General features: G+C 34.4%; 2 protein-coding genes and 1 long non-coding RNA gene across 3 annotated transcripts in view; all 3 read right to left on the bottom strand.

The window, feature by feature from the left end:
* Nucleotides 1-2,352, bottom strand: part of LOC127861106 (glucose-6-phosphate 1-dehydrogenase-like) — a 75,216-nt gene extending 72,864 nt beyond the window's left edge. Inside the window, exon 1 of the mRNA XM_052399484.1 lies at nucleotides 2,177-2,352. Within this exon, the coding sequence (XP_052255444.1) occupies nucleotides 2,177-2,260 (84 nt within the window). The 5' untranslated portion in view covers nucleotides 2,261-2,352. The remainder of the gene's footprint in view (nucleotides 1-2,176) is intronic.
* Nucleotides 1-20,799, bottom strand: part of LOC127861061 (uncharacterized) — a 213,379-nt gene that overhangs the window by 186,345 nt on the left and 6,235 nt on the right. The window lies entirely within an intron of this gene.
* Nucleotides 7,895-10,507, bottom strand: LOC127861113 (uncharacterized). Its single transcript, XR_008040073.1, has 3 exons — nucleotides 10,377-10,507; nucleotides 8,772-8,834; nucleotides 7,895-8,156 (listed from the first exon to the last, which is right to left on the bottom strand). It is a non-coding gene; the product is annotated as an uncharacterized LOC127861113 (long non-coding RNA).

Here is a 20,799-nt window from a genome sequence, read left to right as displayed (position 1 = left end):
ATTAGGGCGATAAACCATGAAATTGGGAAAAATAGCGTGATAAACCATGAAATTGGGAAAAATAGCGCGATAAACCATGAAATTGGGAAACATTATAAATATGATTATAAGAACAGAATAAAAATTACTAAGTTCATGCTTAACAGCATTTTTATATTATAAAGTGTTGCTTTCATGTCTTCTTACAACGTTTAGTTAATATCCTTCCACATGCATATTAAACTTGCAATAATCTATAGATTCTTCAATATACATGTACCATTATGATTTAATCATAATCTCTTTAAGAGTATGAATTTAATTTAGGATGTTTTTAAAAGTAAAATATGATATGGTGAAAACATTAACAAATATTAACAAACACGCTTTTGTGTTTTTGCTGTGTTAATGTTGTATTAAATGGAGCTAAAATAATACATTTCATTTGTTTACCTTTTAATATCTTGCACAATTGACATCCTCAGTTCAATGCTATTTCACCAAACTATACAGCGTGACAAACATAATAAAGCAGAATATGCATATGAATCTGAATATACACAGATCCACTAACATATAAATCAAATCATGTTTGTCTCTTTCCATTTTCGAACGGTTCTCGTCTTAAATGCTTTAACTTTGTAAACTCCAATTTCCCAACACTGATTTCTGTGACGCACATTCACTGTGAACATTTCTAATAAATATTTGTTGTTGTTCATCTCAAACATAGTATTTTGCGTTAATTGACACACACATTAAATTATAACCATGTGATATCCGCTGTTAATTTTAGTGTTATTTATCATTTTCGCTGCTCATCGCAAACTTCCCTTCTGCTTGCCGCCATCTTGGACGTGTGTAAAAACAGGCGTTAACAATCGGGAAACATCGACTATCGTCGGTATCCTCCGCAATATAGAGAGAGATGTGTGGATAGCAACGTAAAATCGTATTCGGCTACATTCGCTAACATTCGTAAGTCAGTTGTCATTCGGCGAAGACTCAACAAGCTCGATCGGCACTCATTCTACCAAATTAACGCTAAATGACATTGAAATCTTATTGGCTTAATTGGGAAAATTTGGTAATTTTTTGGGAAATTTTGGTCAGATTTTTGGGAAAAAACATCATTTTTTTTTCAATTTGGAAGCAGCCGAATATCGGCGGTAATTTTGGGCAAAAAAAATCACTGAGAATTGTCAAGCTACACATCTCCTGGACAGCTATTGTTACCCCATGTGTAGTGTCTGTAACCAACTCAGATCATGTACACAAAAAATGTGTTTTAACTAAAATTCTAACAGATCAAAAATCATTTGATATAATGTTTAAGTCACTGTCTTTATGTAAACTTGCTTTTATAGTGCATTTTTTAATGCTTTATGCCATTCTGCAACTGTTTTTGGAATCATATATTTTGGTAGTGTCTGTAACCAAACTTCTGAGCATGCAATTCTACCTTTTATGAAAACTTATGCTTTTTCAAAACCAATCATTTTGATTTATTTTGTTTGAATATACTTCCTGGTTTCAGACAAATGCCTAATTAGCTATCTTGTGGGTCTATAATAAAAGTTATAGAAAAGTTTCTTGCTTGGTTCTCTTTTGGTCTGATACCTGATTAATTAATGCTTTGATTTTTTTCGTTAAGATAGTAATCACTTTTGTTTTTTTGCTTTATTTCAACAGTTTATAACCTGTAGTTGATGTTAAAGTGAAAATATCTGAAGTTTTATAGTTCTGCTATGCTTTTCTTGCATGTTATATGAATAGTGTAGTGTCTGTAACTTGTATTATACCATAGGATGAAAATGTTAGATAAAAAAATAATGCATGCGTGATCAAATAAAATTCAACTTGATTTGAGTAGGGGATACCTTGAGCTTTAAAAATAACACCAAGGAAATGCTGTATCTACAATTTCATTTTTTTGAGTAAGTGAGACTACTTTCAGCACCAATACCGTGTTTTACTTTTAGCCGACAAATGCTGTTTTGAAAGCCTAATTAACGCCAGTACACCCGAACCTCCCTTAAAGGATTCCTGGTCAACCATTTTTTTTACATTAGGTTAGAAGGATAATCCAATACTGGCGGTTATCTTTGACCTCACTAGAACTAGGAGTGGGACAGGGGCTCAGCGTTTTTGTACTTAAAGGCAATAAAGCACGTCATAGTTAAATCCAAATACTTACTGAGGCACCAAAAACTACAAAAGTGTGCAGACCACCAGAACTCTTTTGCCGTAAAAGAGTGAGAGGGTCTTCTTCATTTGCCATCGCACAAATACTCTTAATAACAAATGTTCTAAAAATATGTTATCGCATAAACATTTGTTTACTTCCGTCGCTTAGTTCTATTGAAATTAAACGTTAAGTTAAACCGGTTATTTTTTTCATTTCCAGTAGCTCCTAAATCCCGTCGTATGAAACACAAGACAGTTCGGTCACGTTTTGACCGACGCCCAGCAACACTTAATATGTCAAAACATTCTAGATTACCTTTCATACTGTTTTAATTATATTTAAAATAGGCCGTGTAGTCGATTATATACGGTGGCATAGAGGTGAAATTCACTTCTCTTTTTTTTTTAAGTGCTCTCCTCTTTTTCTAACTCGTGGCCACGAGTAAGCTATGTCGTGGCCACGAGATTGAAAAAAGTGGAGTGCAAAACTAAATTAAAGCGGAGTGCAATTAAAAAAGAGAGCGGTGCAGTAAATAAAGGCAGAGTGCATTAAACAAAAGAGGAAAGAAAGTTAGTCAGCCAATCAAATTGTGCGTAACATGTGTAAATATTATGTACGCATATATATAGCTGGTCAAAGCGGGCAAGGCTCTTACCTCGGTCAGCAGCTGGAGCGTGCTCGTCGCGACCGAGGCCAGGAGCCGCCTGCAGAAGATTGATTCTCGCGGCTTGATCTTCTGCGGATGGCTCAGCAAATCCAGCTGAGTCCGTCACCCTCGAGCCGGACGTCTTCCTCACTGCTGGGATTGCTGTCTTCTCCAAGATGCAGCGGACTTGTCACCCGCTGTTTATCGTCGAGAGTTCGCCGGCCCGGACCTGCCAGAGGTCCCGTCTGAAGAGGGCCGGGGACGGCGGGACAGCGAGACCACCAGTGTGGGGGACATACGGGACGGACCTGGGCCTGACATACACCCAAGAACATCGAGGGGGTGGCTTTAAAGAGGGACCCCGGGACAGCGGTACTCAGTACGCTCAACGCACTGGGGAAACTGTCTCGGGGATGAAGACGACAGCCGGTGACAGCGAGAGGGGCCATAAAGGCAGAGCTGCTTGCTTGCACTCCTTTGGTGGAGCTGCGCACAGACAAGAATTTGTCTTTGAATTGTCAACTACCAGTGCACATTAAGGTCTCATTGGCCACCGTGCACTGGTATATTTGGATCTAAATTATATCTTTGGCGAATACCCGGGAAGCCGGGGTAAATTTGACCTACTTTGGCTCAAAATTAATCTTTTTCCCCTGAAAGGTCACAGGGGCAGGTCGGACCATAAAGACCTCATGAAGGGGCCGGTAGGACCTGAAAATAAACTCTGGTTTAAAAAAAAAAAAAAGCAAGGCTCTTATATCGTCGAGAGTTCGCCGGCCCGGACCTGCCAGAGGTCCCGTCTGAAGAGGGCCGGGGGCGGCGGGACAGCGAGACCACCAGTGTGGGGGACATACGGGACGGACCTGGGTTTGACATACACCCAAGAACATCGAGGGGGTGGCTTTAAAGAGGGACCCCGGGACAGCGGTACTCAGTACGCTCAACGCACTGGGGAAACTGTCTCGGGGATGAAGACGACAGCCGGTGACAGCGAGAGGGGCCATAAAGGCAGAGCTGCTTGCTTGCACTCCTTTGGTGGAGCTGCGTACAGACAAGAATTTGTCTTTGAATTGTCAACTACCAGTGCACATTAAGGTCTCATTGGCCACCGTGCACTGGTATATTTGGATCTAAATTATATCTTTGGCGAATACCCGGGAAGCCGGGGTAAATTTGACCTACTTTGGCTCAAAATTAATCTTTTTCCCCTGAAAGGTCACAGGGGCAGGTCGGACCATAAAGACCTCATGAAGGGGCCGGTAGGACCTGAAAATAAACTCTGATTTAAAAAAAAAAAAAAAAAAAAAAAAAAAAGCAAGGCTCTGATATAACATAACATACTTCTATTAGTACTACTATTACTACTACTACTACTGCTGCTGCTGTTGTTGTTGCTGACATAGGCATAAATGGGTTAAGGATAGTTGGAGAGGATATTAACGCGTAATACAACAACAGCAGAAAATTAATTAAATAATTTTTAGATTAAGTCTATATCAATGTTCTTTAAGCGTGTTGTAAGTTGCAACATTGATCATATACAACAAGATGTCAAGAATTAAGACGAGCATTAAGGTAGATCATTAAATTGAAAAGGAATGTGTTTGTTTTGGTATGTAAAAATATTTTCTTAATTTGTATAAAGGAATACGGTTCTTTTTATATTCAAACGAAAAATAAGAAGTAAATGCATCAAGAATGTAATTTAAATGAGGTATTCCGCTATATCGCACGAGTTTGTAAACACGATATCAAGCGTTGGTAATGCGTAATACAACCTTGCCTAATGGTATATATTACACAATAATTTACACTTACAGAAATCATTATGTCCACGACCATAAGGAAATTTGTGACAATTTGTGTTTGAATATGTTTTTTTCCATCCCAATTCTGTTTCAAACTTTTGTGTCGTGTTCTGAGAAAACTGGGCATAATGCATGTGCGTTAAGTGTCGTCCCAGATTAGCCTGTGCAGTCCGCACAGGCTAATCATGGCCGACACTTTCCGCCTAAACTTTATTTTCGGTAAGGAGGGACTTTCCTGAAACTAAAAATACCATAAAAGCGGAAAGTGTCGCTCCTGATTAGCCTGTGCGGACTGCACAGGCTAATCTGGGACGACACTTTACGCACATGCATTTAACCCAGTTTTCTCAGAACGCGACCCATTTGTTCCAGTGAGCAACTTAACAATTTATTACGGAATGATAACCTTAAGTTTGTTTTATAAATGGTCATAAATGTCTTTAACCTAACATGTGATTTTTTTATTCGAGTAAAATCAAAAGAAATGTGATCAATGTGTGACAGAGAATGTTCGGTCTTGTTTGGAATAAAATGGATATTCATCTGAAAGTTTTCTGCAATATACGCATAGGCACTCAAAGTTACTACGAAACTGTGTATTTATATCTCCGGTAACAGGGCTAGCGCTGGCAAAAAATTTGTTACCCGGCGGGTAACTCTCACTTGTCGCTTCTCACTTTATTGTGGTAAATTAGAACTAAACACAGATGATTTCTTGTATTATCCCCTTTTTATAATACAAATATACATATGTATTGATAGGAAAGAACAGTTTTTTTCTTCAAGTCATGGTTTGTTGCTGGAATTTGTTGTATAGGTCATATATTAAAATCAAAGCGCTGAATGCACTGCAGTTGTTCACTATTGCATAATCTTTGACGCAACTCATTTTGTCAAAATTATATTCTAGCTTTTTTAAATCGCAAGTTTGAAATGAACACAAGCCATTCAAATGTATAAGGAGTGCACTGTGTTTCATCATATTTATGTTAAAGAGATAACTAAATATAAAAGAAAAATCACCATCATTTTAAATAAATATTGGTGGAATATCGAATATCAAGCACTAAGAATAAAATTTCTTGATGAAATACAATGTAAAAAACTTATGATATTTTACACCATATACAAATTCAAAATATACAATAAGATAATTGATGAAAATACATAAAAATATATCTGCGAGCAATACTTTTTAATCACGAATTAGGTAGTCATAAAGACAGCCCTGTTGACCGGTACTTAGTTGTTTATGCATTACTTTTTATCCTAGCAGTTCAAATGGTGTCAACCAATCTGTGACCTTAACATCGGACCACTTATGCGCTTTTTCGGCATAGCTGTTTTATCTTCTGTTTCACCTGTCCTTAAATGACCTTGACATAACGTCAGAAGACACAAATGCATATATTCGATTATTTCATAAGCTGATTCGAGTGAAATCCTCTGAACTTTGGCTTCATCAGTGTGTATGTGCAAATCGTTAAGGATGTAGCACTGTTCAGTGTAAGGAATTTCGGACTTATCTCTGCATGTTCAAAGAACACAAATTGTGGCCCAGTTACAATTACCCGTTAAAATCTATATCGCAGAATTTCAGGGTCTGCAGTCGGTCACTAAGTCGACAGAGGAAGACATAATTGACTATCGATAAACACAGTTTTGCTTTCAAGATGAGAAAACAAACACTACCGAATTAGTATAGTGTCTTTTGTAACTGTCTTATTTTTTAATGTAATTTTCATAATTGGTTTGTTTCAACTCAGAATTACAAGCAACTGACGTTATACTTAAATTTTACATTAATTATTTGATAATTTATATATGTAATTTATGCATCGTTTTGCATCTCTGATTGCATTATATCATTGTGCTATATGTAATACTTTATATGTAATTATGAGCATTATTGAAATAAAACACACGTCAACAATATCTATTGATCAACGCGACGAAGAATGTCTATTGAAGAAATAATATCATTTAATAATTATATAGCTAATTTGTAATATTAATTAAGAGTATTTCATTTGGATCGCTTAAGTCACCGTGTACTGATTTTCGTGTGTATATTAGTAATTTAATTTACATTATTGTTATTTCTGCACAATTAAAACTGACAGGCAATATTTATTGAGATCATCTTAATTAAAAATATATTTGATTTTATACTCATATAAATCGTTTAAATAAAGGTGCAACACTGCAAATACAAAACAGAATGCTGGAATATAAATTCAATTTTATCCTGAAGACATTCAAGTAAAATGTCCTCTATATGTAAAGGCGTTTTACATTCTCCAAAATTCATACTCCAGTCAGTCGATTTTGACTTAATTTCCGTTTGCAGTGTGAACATATAACGTTCGTTTGCATTTTTACGAAATACGTTTTTCGTTTTTTTACCGGATCTATTTTTGGATATCCCCATCGTTACCCCAATTTTACAAGGGTGACTACTCCGCAATTAATGCTTATAACAACATCGGGATTAGCTTCCCTTGAACATACATGTAATGACATCGTGGGGCGCCCAAATGGGAATTAGGTTAACCGGATTGGCAAAAATATAAAAATGTGTAAGCATACAATAAAAAGACCATTTGTTGGATTCAGTCGAATAGCCATTTTAATTCAATTGTGATCATAGAATTTTTTTATTGTTTCTATGATCACTCGTGAATTCAAATTGATAATCCACGAAATCCAACAAATATCCTTTATTCTTAATGAATAAAAGACAACGGTTATGAATAGTATTTGAAAAGGAAACGTAAATCAACGACGTTTTACCGTTAATTTTCGAAGGTAAGTTCAAGTACTGGGCTCCTGCAATGACATTTACGAAAGTCGTAGACGCATTTTAACTCAAGCATAGTATGGCTTTTTAACTGGGGCATAGTATGGCTTTTTAAATGGGACATAGTATGGCGGAGATGACCGTTCCTAATAATTGAAATAAAATACGGTTTCTTACAATTTTTTGGGTAGGTATTGTCGAATAGCTGATTGGAAAAGCATATTTACCAGTTATATCACCCTCCACGAGCGTGATATTGCTATATTGCATCACCAGGTGAATCCGACCTGGAGCAGACGTGGCGATCACGCAATCTGTTGAAAAACAAAACAAAAGCAACCCAATTCAGTGTTCATATTGAATTCGGACACGAAAGAAAACATCACAACAAGGCGCGAGTGCATCAACCATCTACTATTTATACATAGGCCTCGTTCTTGGAAAACTTGGCTTTATGCATGTGGTCTCAGATGAGCTTTTGAAGCCCGCAAAGGCTTATCAGGGCAACACTTTCCCCATACACTGGGGACTTCATTTCAAGCAAAAATCGGAAACTGTCGTCCCTGTATAGCCTTTCGAACATTGCTTCTGCCCAGAGTCAAAGAACGCGGCTTAAATTCACGCCTGCCATACTCATGATATTTATCGACATCTGTAAAATATTACCCTTATTAGGCCCGTCTCCCCAGCAATCCTGACATTTCTTGCTACTGCACACCCATGACTGCCATGGAGCTGAAACCGTAAATAGCCATTACAAATGAAACGCGCTCTGTGAAAAGGGGGTTTAATGCATATGCGTAAAGTTTCGTCCCGGATTAGCCTGTGCAGTACGCACAGGTTAATCAGGGGCGACACTCCCCGCCTACTCTGTAGTTTTTGCTGAGAAGAGACTTTCTTCAAACGAACAATGTCATAAAAATTTGCGGATCGCGGGTTCAATTACGTTGTGATGATTTGTCATGAAATGATTGATACTGCAATTCTTCTGCTTTAAGAAGGTCAGTTTCCAGTTATTGGCATAAGTGGGTATATGGAGTACTTGTAAACAAGCTAACATATGGATACTTTTAGCAGTTTAACAAGCAAACAAACAAAACAAAACAAATGAGCGTATTGTTGCTTAGTTTTGGAATGGCATAAATGGTGATATCCCTTGGTCAATCGGGTGGTACTTTCGGCAGGAAGACTTTTTTTTAAATAAATTCCTTTTATGGCCATTATGTCGACCGATATAAAAAAATAATTCTTTTGACAGAGGCTTTATTTGGAAATAATCAAATCGAATTCGCTTTCAGAAACAATATTTACTTGTACATACAAGTATTACCTCAAAACTCTAATACTCACCAGAACCATCACGTTTATCTTCGGCAAAACTGTTTTTGTGCGGAAAAAATGCTCTGTGCATATCTGCGAAATAAGATACGTTATATGCGTTAAATTAAAGTTTGAACAAGTATAGCCTTTGGTCAGTATTTGATAAAGCAAGTCATTGGTTACAACAAACCTTTACTTACTCTTCTACGTCAAATATATTTGAAAATTTGTTTAAAAAGGCACGACTATCCAAATTTAGCACGTAATTAACAACTAATTTTACAAGTTGCTGCCTTCTCTCAAGCCAGTTTATGCCAGTAATGTAAAAACATGTGTTTTCAAAACGGCGACTTAACATACGGATAAAATGGGAAAAACCGGCTAGTGGTCATATAATATCTGTAAAAAAACTGTGAAATCATTATTAGACTGAACGGCGTTGCGTGTTTTAATGACCTTTTCTAGGACAGGTAAATTCGCAATTGAAAAAAGGAATCTTATGCTTTGGTCTTGTTCCGATAAATTTATAGTACATTCGTGGATCGGTCGACCCACGGTATAAACGAAAATTAATAATGACTTTGCAGTATCAATGTTCTGTTATGAAAACAACGGCGACCGGCAGATTAAAGCTATCTTCAATTGTTGTCATCTTCCCATATACACATTTTTCCTTGAAGAAAGGTATTCTTAATCTTGAGCAAAAGGCTTGATGCTAAACAACGTATCTTTGGGTCTAAATGGTAATGGATTAAACAATAAATGAGTCGCGTTCTGAGAAAACTGGGCATACTGCATGTGCGTAAAGTGTCGTCCCAGATTAGCCTGTGCAGTCCGCACAAGCTTATCAGAGACGACACTTTCCGCCTAAATTGGATTTTTGCTAAGAAGAGACTTCATTGAAACGAAAAATGTCATAAAAGCGGAAAGTGTCGTCCCTGTGACTACGCATTTGCATTATGCCCAGTTTTCTCAGAACACGACTCAAACGAGAAGAATACAAGTATTTAAAATTTGACATATATTTTTCCGCGAGCAAACGAATTTCGTGAATATGTTTGGTTTGAAACAGTATGACATGACACAGTTACAGATTATTTCCATACATAGCTTTAATGTGAATATACATGGTTGTATAGGTTTTACAATCTTACACCATAACATGATCATAAACATGAGGAATGGTAACTACAATTAATTATATATATAATGTTTTAGTGATGCCTAAAGAAAATGTCGTCTTTTTCAAAAACTTGTTTTGCCAACACCGACACGTTTACTCATTTTTATAACTGAACCAAAAAACATGTCTAAATGTCGTATGCTCAAAGCTGAACGTTAGTTTTGTACACGAATGACATTCGACCGCACAAAAGTATTTCCATCGTATAAAACTCTAATACAGCTGATGTTCTGGTACCATTTTTCATATTGTTTTTATATCAAATAGCATGCATTCGCTTTGAAATAAATGTAATCAGATCGTGTATATACTAGCTTTAAAAGATAACACATGTGCTGCGAACTAACTATGTTTATGAAACCTCACGTTGATACCGTCAACTAATCAAATTAGTACATAACAGTTGTACATCAAATACATCATATTAACAAAAATATCCAAAAGCGTTTTACCTGTGACTTGATATTATTCAATGCTGGTCTGTCCAAAGTCTGGAAAAAGACTTTTGCCATTGGCAAACGGGATCCCGATAACAAGAAAGAAATGAGTTGCAAACATGTTTCCGAGTGTTGTAGACTAGAAGATCTTCTGTGTTGAAAGTCAGAACGACTAACGTTGGTTTTACATACGTTGAGTTCATCCGGTGGTACGAGAGGAGAACAATGAAACTTAATACCAACGAGAATCCAACAGTTAGACAAATGATACATTGGTAAAGGCGAAGGCCACGAGATGTAAATGTTATGGTTAGTAATTGTGCTTACTTTGTTATTAGTAATAAATGCAGTTTATATATAATATCAAATAAGTGACATCAAATGTCTTACTGAATTTAAGGATTTAATAATTCAATAGATACAGATTTGTTTTATTTCAATCTTTTTATCGCCAACTATCTATATGGTAAGCAGGTGTATTTCTTCATCTGTCTTTAATAACCAACGTTTTACTATTATTTTTTTGTACACAAGTATAGTAGTAGTAGTGATAGGAGTAGTATTATTGTTATTTTATTTTATGCTTTCCGGTGGTTAATAGAGAAATATCAGTGAATTAAAACTGATAATTTCACTGTTTCAAACAATGAAAATTATCAGTGAAAATTATCGATAATTTTCACTGTTTATGTTAAATGACGTCATTTTTTTTGACGAAATGACGTCATTTTCCCAGCGAAATTCTTAAGTTAAACTCTTTAACAATGTATATAAACTGTGAAAAAAAGCATTAAATAAAAAGAAAATTTGTTGGGTTCGGTGGATTATCGATTTTAATTCACTCGTGATCATATAAAATATATATTTTCACTCGTGGCTGCGCCACTCGTGAAAATATTATTTTCTATGATCACTCGTGAATTAAAATCGATAATCCACCGAATCCAACAAATATCCTCTATATAATTATGATTATTATTATTTTGTTATTGTTATTATTAGAATTAATAAATTAATTAATTTATGTATTTATTTATTTATTATTACTATTATAATTATTATATAAAGTATTATTATGTTTTACACGATGAAGTGAGCACATATGGCCTTGATTTTTTTCAGTCGGGCAGATGACTTTGTACTTTCGTTACTCTAGCTGAACAACATGCACTTGAGTAGCACGAGCACACACTTTTCATACGTGTGCGTCAAACAATTTTCGTTTTGTATCTACGGATTTGCAGAATATTTTGGGTTTTCCCGATAGTCAGTATGGTCGCTATACCAGGGCAAATTCATGAAGTAATAACTTAGATAAGTAGATAAGGATGTATATATGTGGACTGTTTTGAGATGTTTCGTTAAAACGGGGTACATGGACAAAATTGACTTATTTACATGTTCAGAAAGCTCCATGTATGGTGAACACGTTAAGATTAAGATGTTTGCAAAATTTATCAGTTTAAGGTAAAAACGGCTGATTTAGAAATGCCTATTCAGACACAAAAAATTAACAATTCTTGATTTATTTTCATGTCAATACATTATGTAAATACATTTTTAATAAGCCTACAAGTGCAAATCAGTAACATATGGTTTCATAACATGATATACTTAATACTTCTCAAGAATTAGGAAACATTATAAACCTTATAAAATGTCTATTTGTTACCATGGAAACACCTTAAATAATTCAAACTATTGAATTTTTTTGTATGAAATGCGATTTTTAACTGTTGTTTGTTTAAATTAATGATACATTGAAACAACATTCTTCCATACCTAATGCAGATACAAAGTCATAGTGTTTATTTCAAAAGATATAGACTCTTGTGGTTATTTGCGCTAAATTCGTTTGCAGTACATTTGGATCGGATAAAAATACCTACAACTACCAAGTTTAAAAAAACTAAATGACACTGCAAAATATGTCTTACAAACTGTACCATTATATTTCAAAATTTGAATCTACTGTTTTCAAAAAATCATCAGTGATTGTTTACAAAGAAACTCAATGCTTTAATTTAACTGTAACCATGGAAACCAATATCTACACACAACATTATTTATTTGAAAGACGTGAAAATAAAATAATGCATTTAAAAGACGTGAACATTAAATATTATGTTTATTTAACCTTACAAATGTAAATTGCATTTTTAAATCTCTTAGCAACTCAGATTCAATTGTAATTCAAGTATTATATACATCTATAAAGAATTAAAACAGATCCCATTTAATTAATCACATGCATAGACAAACATTATGTTCTCAGATTTTTTCAATGTTCATTTAAATGTACAATTAAGTTGCACACGGCTCTCTTAAAACCTATTCAACTACAATACATTCAGAAATCATATATTTTTAAGTGTTAGTTGCATGGCAATGATCACAACTTTGTGGCACCACGGTAACCATTGTAAAAATTATAAATGCATACAGTTGTTTTAAGTTGACATATAATGTTAGAATGGAATTGAAATGATAAAAACTGCATAATAAAATGAGTAAAGGCAAAATGTCTTATACATTCAAACATATTCCATAAATATGAGTTAGGTCTTGAGGCAGTTAGCTCTTAAATTGACAATTGTTGCAGCACATTATCATAGACTGCTCATGATTTGAAAATGTTACAACAACTAGGTGTACTATGAGTTATTAGTCACATATTGTTGGCATTGCTGCATCTGCAAGTGGGATAGACAGGCATAGTTCCTTTTGCACAGCATTCTTCTTCTTCTTCTTATAGCACATATATTGGGCAGAGAGGCTTAGTGTTTCCTGTTGGATTGGTATACAATAGGTTATGAAACTTCTTCCCAAGAAGGTCAAGTATTCATTGACATCTTCTGCACTGTGACCCTGTCTGGCTTTTATCTCACAAAATGAGATTTAATCAGTTTTCATGAAATTAGGCAAGTTGCGGTCATTAAGCTGCTCAATGGCAACATAAAATTTAAATTGCACTTTCACTTTTATTCAGTGACAGACAATGAGTATAGGGGAATTTCCTGGTAGGAATTTCTCCAAAACAAAACTGTGATTTTTTAACAAATTTAGGTGGGAAACATAAATACTTAAGTGATGGAATTTCACAATCAATTATAATAAAACAAATAAGTACTTCATTTACTAACATAATGTAAACCAAATATATGGAATTGGAAAATGTCATGGTCGCCATTTTTACTTTCTTTTTCAGTTGTAAATATGTTGTTTTTTGTAAATATTTTGGACATTTAACCATAAAAAGTGAATTTGATTAAAAGAATAACACTTACCTTTTCAAAGACGAGTTAAATCCACCAAACATTATATTATTGTGTTCAAAATATTATACTTGTTTCAATAATAAAGTTATGCATCCAAAAATCAATCTTAAAACGAGTAACATGTTCCTAGCTTAAAGATCTATCATCTTATAAGTTTGTGTTTTCTAGCCGCATGTATTTAAAGCTGGTTCGGTGGCTGCGGTATAGTGGAAAGGGTGCCTGCTTACTGGCTTAGTCACATGGAGGTCTCTGTATTGGTCCCTTAAGTGGGAGCATTCTTTAGAAAACCAGTTTGTTTAAGCATACAGTACACTGATTGAACATAATCAAAATCGTGTGATGTGTCAAATCAATTTTGATTGACAAATTTGACATAATTTTTTATAACCCAATAAGTTTAAGACTGTTAAATTACACACACTAAGTATTGAAAGCCATACCTGGAGCTTTTGTTCGTGTACCACGGACTTCATCAGCAGAATGATTTCTACTAGTGGGAACCGTTAACACCGCTAATTGTCTTTTTTATTATCAATTTATTTTTATGTGTAACAGCATGACAGCATACTTGTTTTGCAATTACAACATTTAATAAATACAGGTATCTAACAGGGTTCTAATTTTCTTTCGCACACTATTGTTGAATAGTTTAAATTTTGTCGCCACTAAAAAGCTAGCCATTTTGTAGCAATTCTTTAATCACAGTCTAAACTACATAGACTTTGTTTGTAGCTCTATAGTTAAAATTTGAATGCAAATATTAGAATGCATAATGTTATATCATCCATATTTTTTATTTAAACATTCAAATAACAAATACAATAAAACATAGATAATCAGTAATCATATGAGCTTATTTATATGTCAGTCATTGTCTTTCTTGGCTAAGCCGCTAGCAGAAGCAAGTAAATGATGTAAGTATATATATATTCAGTACATATATAAAAGGTATATGGTATTGTGTGGAGCTACAAAACTCTTCACATCATTTATTTACACATAAAATAATAGTGACTCAATAAGTAATACTAAAACACTGTCATCAACCTACAGTAGAAGAATATTTACGTATATGAAATTACAAAGTGATGTAAACTTTTGAAAAACTGTGGAATCAATGCAGTAACATTTTATTACCTTTTACATGATTAACAATGCTGGATTTGTACTAGCGCATAAAACATTTATCATGGAACAACAAGTAACAGCCAATTTATTAATTAGACAATAGAAAAGAAATCATATTAATGACATTATGCATTAACTAAACAAGCTATTTGCTAATGTTAAGAATTACATTATCTTACTAAAAATGATCGCAACAGGTACTTAGTGCTTTAACATACTTGTGGTAAGTTTTGTATTACTAGTTTGACATTTATTGGCAGACATTTGTCGATATACAGACTAAATTTGCATGGGAACCTTCATATTTCTTCAGCATAATTGCCTTCGAATTGTTAATTAAACCACCCTTTGACATTGTTTGCACATCTGATCTAATTATGGCATAGCTGATTTTTGTTTATAGATAGACAGATATAGGCTTTTCAAAGTACTATAAAAGTTCACACATGTTCCATCCAAGTAAACGAAAAGAACCAATAAATAAGATCACCACAGATAATAACTGTGTGTATAGCTTGGAAATTTTGATAGTTCAGGAATCCCTCCTTTGTTGATTTCTGGAAACCAAAACTGTCAGTTTTGCTCGATAGAATGGCTTGTGTGATGCCCAGCTCTTGCCTTGGCAGAACAGCTTCTAAAAACGGAAAACCAACAAATATCTTAAAATTTGACAAATGATGCAGACAATTTATAAATGTCTTGTTTTTTGTTGATTTCGAATTTAGAAGATTTTTTACGTAAGATTTTGGTACAAAAATCCAACGGTATAAGATTTCATGGTTTAAGGCCTAAACTTATTATAGTGATATGGAACCTTTCGGGATATCGGTAAAGTCCGAGCAGACGAGGTGTAAATACGTTAAAAACTAAAGGTAAAAGACTAAAAAGTTAGATCGGAATATCTTTAAATTTTGTGAATGAATGTGTTTTTGATGGATTACAACGACAACTTACCAGAATATTGTTGATGATCACACATAAAACTGCTTTCTGAGAGCAAATGGAAAATGCGTCACGAATTCTGACAAGTAAACAGTAGGGTGTCGTTATTGAAATACCGCGAGGATACTGGGAGAATAGATATGCCAACTGTAATGTTTTAAACGAATAATTTTTTAACAAGCGCTTGTGATTTGTCAGGATAATAATAACAATAAGATATCGAAAAGATCAAAGCAAATAAAATCGAAAGAAATCTGAGATTCGGTCAATATATTCAAAACGGGTTATGTTTACCCCAATTGTGTTTGGTAAAGACTGTCACTATATATAGTGAACCAGTCTATGGCTTATACCCACTGAAGATGAGTATTCAGGGGAGATAATTGGGTAATCTTAATTCTGGAACGGTCTATATGTAGCGGAGAAAAACAAATAATGCGAGAATATTTAGTTCGATTCGCTACACAAGTATGTCATTTGTATAACTTTTTCCTGAGGTATGTATTAACATGTGATTTAGCATTACTCAACGTGTTTTTTAATTGTTCAAGGTCATAAATAGCATCGCGAAAATATATGTCGCATGGCAATTTTTTTTGAGATGCATCCCTATGTCTATTATTATGTGTAAATGTCCATATGTATGAACGGTCAACGACCGCTACGCGGGCTTTTGCCCGTATTAGCATCGAGCTGAAATCGGTATCAACACGTGTTGAAAAATTGTGTGTGGCTATATATATTCGGAGGCCGACTTTTGAAACTATGTGTTTGCTAAATTCTTTCAAGTACTAGTTAATGACGATATTTATATTACTTAAATAAGATAAATGGTAAAATCACAGAAAACCTTAGGCAATTTATACAAAATTCAGCGTAAGTTTAGCAACGTCATTTCGAATGAGTTTCTCATTATGACGCTTGCCGAATTAGTACCAAAAGTCTCATAACACGACACACACACACACACACACGCACGCACACACGCACGCACGCACGCACGCACGCACGCACGCACGCACACACACACACACACACACACACACACCACACACACACACACACACACCACACACACACACACATATATATATGTATATATATATATATATATAAAACATGGCCGCTGATGAAGACCGTGAGGTCGAAAGCGTGAGGTCGAAAGATTCTGCATAAAATAAATGCAGCGTTTTTGTTTAAATAATACAAGGCTAATAGAGACTTTGTTATATATATATATATATAGAGAGAGAGAGAGAGAGAGAGAGAGAGAGAGAGAGACAGAGAGGCAGAGAGAGAGAGAGAGAGAGAGAGAGAGAGAGAGAGAGAGAGAGAGAGAGAGAGAGAGAGAGAGAGAGAAGAGAGAGAGAGAGAGAGAGAGAGAGAGAGAGAGAGAGAGAGAGAGAGAGAGAGGAATAAAGTATTTTATTTACAAAGCTCAAACTTTGTTTCCTTTACTCTTTCAAATACTAAAGCTTTTGTTTTGAGACCTTATATCCAAAACCTAAGGACACATCCCATTTGAAAACACTTTAAATCTATAAAAGATTTAAGCTCGAAATGTGTATACCGGTACCGTCTATTGAAAGTCACCAGTCTTAACCAATCTTAACGCTTTAACTGATTTTAACAGGCTATTATCAATTAACGGTCCGTATAGACTTAACGGTGCTTTAAACAACCAGGCCTAGGCCTGGTGAGATCTCCATTGTGCGATTGATAATGTGCCGTCACGGACTAGCAACTTTGAACTGTCCGCAATACTGGCGAAGTATGTATGAAGGAATTTACACGCATAATATATCCTATCGTATTTGAATAAAATTATTTAATCGTAAGAAGTGGTAATAACGGTAATATTTAATAGTTTTGTGTCCCCTAAAGAGTTAATAATCAAGTCAGGGCATTACCCTCTTAGTCAATTGTACCTTGTCGTGTTCTTTCAAAAGATGATAATTTAAAAAACCGAACTGAGCGATAACTTGTGTTGGCTATTTTTCTTACAGAATATCAGTTTTTTTCCCCTTAATGTTAAAAGATTGCGGATTTTTTAAGTGTCATTAAAGGTCGTATAATATATTTATACATTTTCAGTATAAGAATAGAAACGGGTTTTGTTTAATATCGTCTATTTTCGAAAATGACCATCGATCGCAACGTTTGACATGTACATGTATGTGCGTAAAACTGCGAAAATTAGTCAAAATCGCTTTAAAAAGTCCCTGTAAACCCCGCAAATAAAGTTTGCAAACAATATGTTGCGCCCATCGCTCGACGGACTTTTTCATAAGTTTTAGTGCTGTAGAGGTAAAGGTTTGGATTTTAACGCCGAGCTCGAAAACCACGGTGCCTAAACCACGCGACTTTTTAGGATCTGTGTTGAGAGAATAAAGCGCGACCCAGTAAACATTTTTAAGGATCTCTTTTTAAATATTTCACCATTTTTAATAAGATAAAGTGGAGCACCCGCTCATTCGTAAGAGTTTTCTATAGGTATCATGATCTTTTCAAACAAATAATTATTTTTTCAGTAAAGTGCAACCGCGCGTTTGAACGTTTAGAAAAATGTCGGATCAGAGTGGGGACTTCTAAGCCTATGTTTATAAGGCACTGTACCGTGAAATAAACTAATAAATAAATGTTTAAGTATTTTTTGGAATATTTCACTGTGCTAGAATTCAAATGACAATGGCAATATGTTTAATATTCGCACTATTTTTTTCTGACATTTGTCAACTTCCGGTTGTTTCAATCGAGCCTCGTTCTGAAAAAAACTGTGCTCAAAATTTGCGTAAATTATTATCCAATCAGAGAATATTTAGTTTCGTTTTTATTAAATTTATAGGTATAAATAGCTTTCACAGTATATATGTTTTATTTACCATTGTATACACAATGCTATTTTTTGTGGTCAGATCTCATGGAGGTGCGTAATGCTAAAAGATTATTTTTTACCATCTAAAGTAAACATCCAATATTACATCAGCTAGGTATGAAATACTGTAAAATCATTTGGGCCGTGCTCTATGAAAAAGGGGTTTAATGCATGTGCGTAAAGTGTCTACTCAGATTAGCCTGTGCAGTCCACACATGCTAATCAGGGGCGACACTTTCCGCTTGTATGACATTTTTCGTTTCAAGAAAGTCTCTTTAAAGCAAAATCAAGTTTAGACGGAAAGTGTCGTTCCTGATAAGAACGTAACCGACGCAAATTCGTCACGTATTTCACAATCAGAAATTTACGATTTTACGTGTCTACAAAAACAAAATAAAATAAAAAAGCACGACATTTTAGGTCTACGAATATAAACTTTTTTACAGTAAAGCAATATCAAGTATGGAGAAATATTTGATCTCATATAAGATGTACAGCAGATTGTAGTTGTTAAGAATTAAAAAAAAGTATCGTAGAATTTGGCGTGGGAGATAGCGCGCAGCAATAGTTACACACATGATCATTTCGATGAAGCAGATAGAACTATTCTTCAGAAACAAACAATAACTTAAACATCCGCGCTAACGTTCAAGCTACAACAAAATGCGCTAAATATCTTTACTTCTTTCTTTTTATTTAACACCCAATGTGATCACTTCATGATTTGTGTACGTACTATGTTAACACTTTAATTTGTTTCATATAAATATTTTTCGTAAATGCACTCTTCTATATGATAACCCATTGAAAGAAAAATGGGTCTTATGCCATATGCGCCCATCATTTATATAGCCATCACCCAACCTGCGAATCTCTCAGTCTGTTCAGGAGATCTAAATAACTTGAGTTATTTTAAAGCGGACAACAACGCCTCTGATCAGACTGTGCAAATGCACAGGTTGGGCTCGAGCTACGCTGGCCGAAACGCCATAAGACCCATTTTCGCATGACGCGGCCAAGAAAGTGTGATTTAAATGTTTCGAAAGAAAACTGCGTGTTAATCAAATATTAACATACGATACATTTCGACGGTGAAGGAATTAACTCATAATAAGCCATGTGAGGGCGCATATGATGAAATCTTGTAGTATATTTTTTATCTACGTACACTAATGTGTAGTTTTACTATACTAACATATACTTTGTGCGCTGAAAAAAACAACACAATAGTTAAACTTTTGTTTTTCAATTTAAATATTTAGAAACTTAAATTTAAAACTTTATTTCAAAGTAAACATTTACGCCGAATATCTTTTTAAAAGATATTCCTTGTTATATTTAGTCGTTTTTTATATTCGGTTTTAGCGATTATAAAGCATTTTTGTCGTTGTTTACAGTATACCTGTAGATATTGGGTAAACTCATGTTCAACGTTTTTATAATTTAGAACTATATATATAGAACTATATATATAAACAAACTCAACCTTTTTCTATTGCGGTGTTATCACCAGGGCAATTGATAATACATGATCACCGCTACCTGTTGAGAACAAAAAAAAAACGTTTCCCAGACAAATCAAAGCACTAATGACATCTTTTACCTTTTGTAACTGTCTTTTTTTATGTAATTTTCATAATTGTTTTGTTCCAACTCAGAATTACAAGCAACTGAAGTTATACTTAAATTTTACTTTAATTATTTGATAATTTATATATGTAACTTATGCATCGTTTTGCATCTCTGATTGCATTATATCATTGTACTATATGTAATACTTTATATGTACGTATAAGCAGTATTGAAATAAAACCTGTTGGAATATCAATTGTCGCGATTATCACACTATTGTTGACGTTTCTTCGACCGTTTCGTAGCATACAACATGTACAACTCTGATTGTTGTATGTTAAAGTACGTTATTATATGAGATGTTCAATTATAAGATAGGAGCACGCTTCAACAATATGTATTGGTCAAAGCGACGAAGAATGTCTATTGAGGAAATAACATCATTTAATAATTATATAGCTCATTTGTAATATTAATTTAGAGCATTTCATTTGGATCGCTTAAGTCACTGTGTAATGATTTTCGTGTGTATATTAGTAAGTCAATTTACATTACTGTTATTTTTGCACAATTAAAAATGACAGGCAATATTTATTGAGATCATATTAGTTAAAAATATATTTCATGTTATACTCATATGAAT

The sequence above is a fragment of the Dreissena polymorpha genome, chromosome 1, assembly GCF_020536995.1.
Source record: "Dreissena polymorpha isolate Duluth1 chromosome 1, UMN_Dpol_1.0, whole genome shotgun sequence".
In the NCBI taxonomy this organism is placed as follows: domain Eukaryota; kingdom Metazoa; phylum Mollusca; class Bivalvia; order Myida; family Dreissenidae; genus Dreissena; species Dreissena polymorpha.
This window is presented reverse-complemented; position numbering and strand designations above follow the sequence as displayed.